Consider the following 3561-nt stretch of genomic DNA (forward strand, 5'->3'; position numbering starts at 1 on the left):
ACTGCTATTACACCCATTTTACTGATAAGGTAACTGAGAGGCAGGGAGTTTAGGTAACTTGCCCACGATTACATAGCTAGCAAATAGCAAATGCCATGGGAAAGACAGATCTATAAATTGGGGATGATAACAATACCTCCATGAAAATTAAACAAATTAATATCTGAAAAGTGGTTAGAACAGAGCCTAGTACATAATAAGGTCTATATAAGTGGATGTTAAATAAATGTAAATTGCTATGGTAATTCAGCGATAGCAGTAAGTAACTTCCATGCGGGGAGATTAAGGCAGGCTTTGGATTGGTGACATTTAAGCCAAGCCCCAAATAAGAGACAGAGAGAGAAAGGCAGGGAAGGAGGGAGAGCAAAGGGTGGAAGGGAAAGGGAGGAGATAGAGGGAAGAACTGGGGATATGCAAAAACAGAAAAAGTGATGGGAGTAGTTAATTTTGATTAGGTCAAAGAGTCTCCCCTATCCTTCCATCAGTCAATATTTCTGTCAGCCGTATTTTCCTTTCACCCCTATAGAATCTGCTATCCTCGCTCCCTCATCCTCAATTTTATAATACTTATGGGGAGCCTGTAGGTGCCAGGCACCGTTCTAAGAGCTGGGGATGCAGCAAGGCACAAGAGAAGCCGAGTCTCCGTTCCTATTATGCACTACAATAAGGCTCCAAACTGGATTCCCAGCTTTTGGTCGTCCCTACTTCCAATCCATCCTCCACGCGGCCACGAGAAAGATTGTGAAGATAGAGATCTGCTCCAGGCACTCCCTGGCTTAAACTCCCAGTAGTAGTTTCCCATCGTGTTTAGAATAAATTTCAAACTCCCTAGTATCCTGTGCAAAGTTCTTCACTGACTGGCCCTCAAAGAGCTGTCTCCCAGCCTTCGCCTCCCTGCACTCTCCACTTGAGCCAGTAAAATCACTCAAAATCAATCCTAGATACACACTTAAAATAAGCACTTGCTGAAAAGACGTGGCTAGAACGCCATCCCTATTTCAACCTTGTCCACGTTAACATTTCCCATCCCGCAAGCCTTGGATGAGAAATCCAGGGCTGGCCCCCTTCAGCTCTGGAGCCTGAAACGCAACGCTGGGAGCACACCCCCCACCTCCCCGGCACGTAAACCCAAACCCAGAGGGAGCCGGAAGGGGCGGGGCTTCGCTCGGTCCCCGGGCCACCATCTTGGCTGAGCTGGCCGGAAGTGGTCCGGCGCGCGGGCGCACACTGAGGCTGCGCCGGGGCGGCGCGCAGGTCTTCAGCGCCGGCGGCGTTGCGGCAACGGTCTCGAGCCCTCCGCAGTGCAGTCCAGCATCCCGAAAGCCCCTTCAGACTTCTCTCCTAGTCCTCCTCCCGCTGCCCCAGGCTCTGTCCCGCCCCTCCGCCGGGGTTTGCGCAGCGGCTTGCACGCCCCTTGGCCCTTGTACGTGCTCTGCACCTGCCTGCCTGAAACATGTTGCAGAAACCCGAGAGCGGGGCTCTCCCCAGCCCTCAGGCCGAGGGGGAGAAGGATGGCAGCCGTGACGGTGAGACCCAGACCCTGACCGCCTCTCAGAAAGAGGTCCCGAGCCCCTTCCTGCAGGAGAGCCCCAATGAGGATCTTGGCGCCCGGAGGGAGGAGGGGGCTACGGCGTCCTCCCTCACCCCAAAAGGCGCGAGGACCTTGGCAGCCAAAGCCTTGGCCCGGCGCAGGGCCTACCGCCGTCTGGATCGGACGGTGGCCGAGCTGGTGCAGTTCCTGCTGGTGAAGGACAAGAAGAAGAGTCCCATCACTCGCTCCGAGATGGTGAAATATGTAATCGGAGACTTGAAGGATCTGTTTCCTGAGATCATCGCAAGGGCCGCAGAGCATCTGCGGTATGTCTTTGGTTTCGAGCTGAAACAGTTTGGCCGCAAGCACCACACTTACATCCTGGTCAACAAACACAAACCTCTGGAGGAGGAGGAGGAGGAGGTGGAGGAGGAGGATCTGGGAGGAGATGGCCCCAGATTGGGTCTCTTAATAATGATCTTGGGCCTTATCTACATGAAAGGTAATAGTGCCAGGGAGACACAGGTCTGGGAAATGCTACGTCGGTTGGGAGTGCGTCCCTCAAAGTACCATTTCCTCTTCGGGTACCCAAAGAGACTTATTATGGAAGATTTTGTGCAGCAGCGATACCTCAATTACAGGCAGGTGCCTCACACCAATCCCCCGGAATGCGAATTCTCTTGGGGTCCCCGGAGCAACCTGGAAATCAGCAAGATGAAAGTTCTGGGGTTCGTGGCCAAGCTCCATAAGAAAGAACCCCAGCACTGGCCAGTGCAGTACCGTGAGGCCCTGGCAGACGAGGCGGACAGGGCCAGAGCCAAGGCCAGAGCGGAGGCCAGTATGAGAGCTAGGGCCAGGGCCAGGGCCAGGGCCACTGATAGGGCTGGTATATACCCCTGGTGAGAACTTGTGGAACAGTGGGCAGCCAGGTCCTCCTGGTTATGAAAAAGCTACTGTCTGAGTCATAAGTAGTATCGCTGGGGGTAGGTCGCTAATTAGAAGTTGTATTTGTGTAACTAAAGGTTTTGTATCTTGCTATGTTTTGTTAACATTTTACATACTGTTAAATTGATGTTTATAAATGAGACTGGTCTACTTTTTCCTGTAGCATTTTATTGTAGAGTTTGGCTGGTTTTGTAAAGTGGATCGAAAACTTTACATTTTGTTCTGTGATCTTGAACAAATGACGCAGCATTGTACTGCTGTATGTTAATGGTTTCAAGGACCTCAGCAATGTGATCATCTGGTACCATGAAAAAAATAGCTGATCGGTGTCTAGCTTCCCAGTGCTTTTTGTCTATATTGTATAAAGAAAAAAGACTGACCTGTATCTCTATTTGTGAGCTATTATAGTATCTAGAGAAAAATGAAAATACAATAAATTAGAACTCTACCCCGGTACGCTTAATAAATTAAACATTTGCTGAGCGTCTTCTATTGCGTGGTGTTTGGGGCACCTGGGGACAGAATGCTGAACAAGATAAGGGTCCTATATTTGTGAACTAGAGATTAAGAAAGTAAACCAGAAATTAGAGAGCTGTGAGTTGAAGGCTGCAGAGGGACCCCTAACCCAGCTGGGGTGATTGGGTGAGGCTTGCCTGAAATAACCTTTAGTCAGACTTCGCGGGTTGCAGGGGAAGGATGGGGCATGTGGAGGGGAGGGAAAGGAAAAGCAGAAGTTGGGGGTGGGAGATGGTATTTGGAATAACAGGGGCACAGTTGCCCCTGTGTAACATAGGAAGAAGATTCGATTCGTGGCAGAGCTGGAAAACACCCTCCCTTTGCCAGGGCTCTTGTTTCAGAACAGCTCATTGCAATGCACAGTGATGGTGACTATTAGCATTGTGGTTCCCTCCATCTCCCTTCTCTCAGCCTCTTTCTACCAAAGCTGTCAGAAACCAAATACTGTAACTCAGGAACAGTATGTCTGTGGGTGGAGGGTACATGTGATGTCCCCTACTATCGAGAGGTTCCATTTTAAGATTTCTTCCCTAGCCTAGGGCCCTCATCCCTGTTTCTACCTGCTGCTT

General features: G+C 50.4%; 1 protein-coding gene across 1 annotated transcript; it reads left to right on the forward strand.

The window, feature by feature from the left end:
* The first annotated feature begins 1194 nt into the window (after positions 1–1194).
* Positions 1195–2959, forward strand: MAGEF1 (MAGE family member F1). Its single transcript, XM_059388038.1, has one exon. It carries the CDS (start codon positions 1454–1456, stop codon positions 2432–2434), a length of 981 nt encoding a protein of 326 aa, XP_059244021.1. The 5' UTR covers positions 1195–1453; the 3' UTR covers positions 2435–2959.
* Positions 2960–3561: the final 602 nt, after the last annotated feature.

The sequence above is a fragment of the Mustela nigripes genome, chromosome 2 (genome assembly GCF_022355385.1).
Source record: "Mustela nigripes isolate SB6536 chromosome 2, MUSNIG.SB6536, whole genome shotgun sequence".
Taxonomy (NCBI): domain Eukaryota; kingdom Metazoa; phylum Chordata; class Mammalia; order Carnivora; family Mustelidae; genus Mustela; species Mustela nigripes.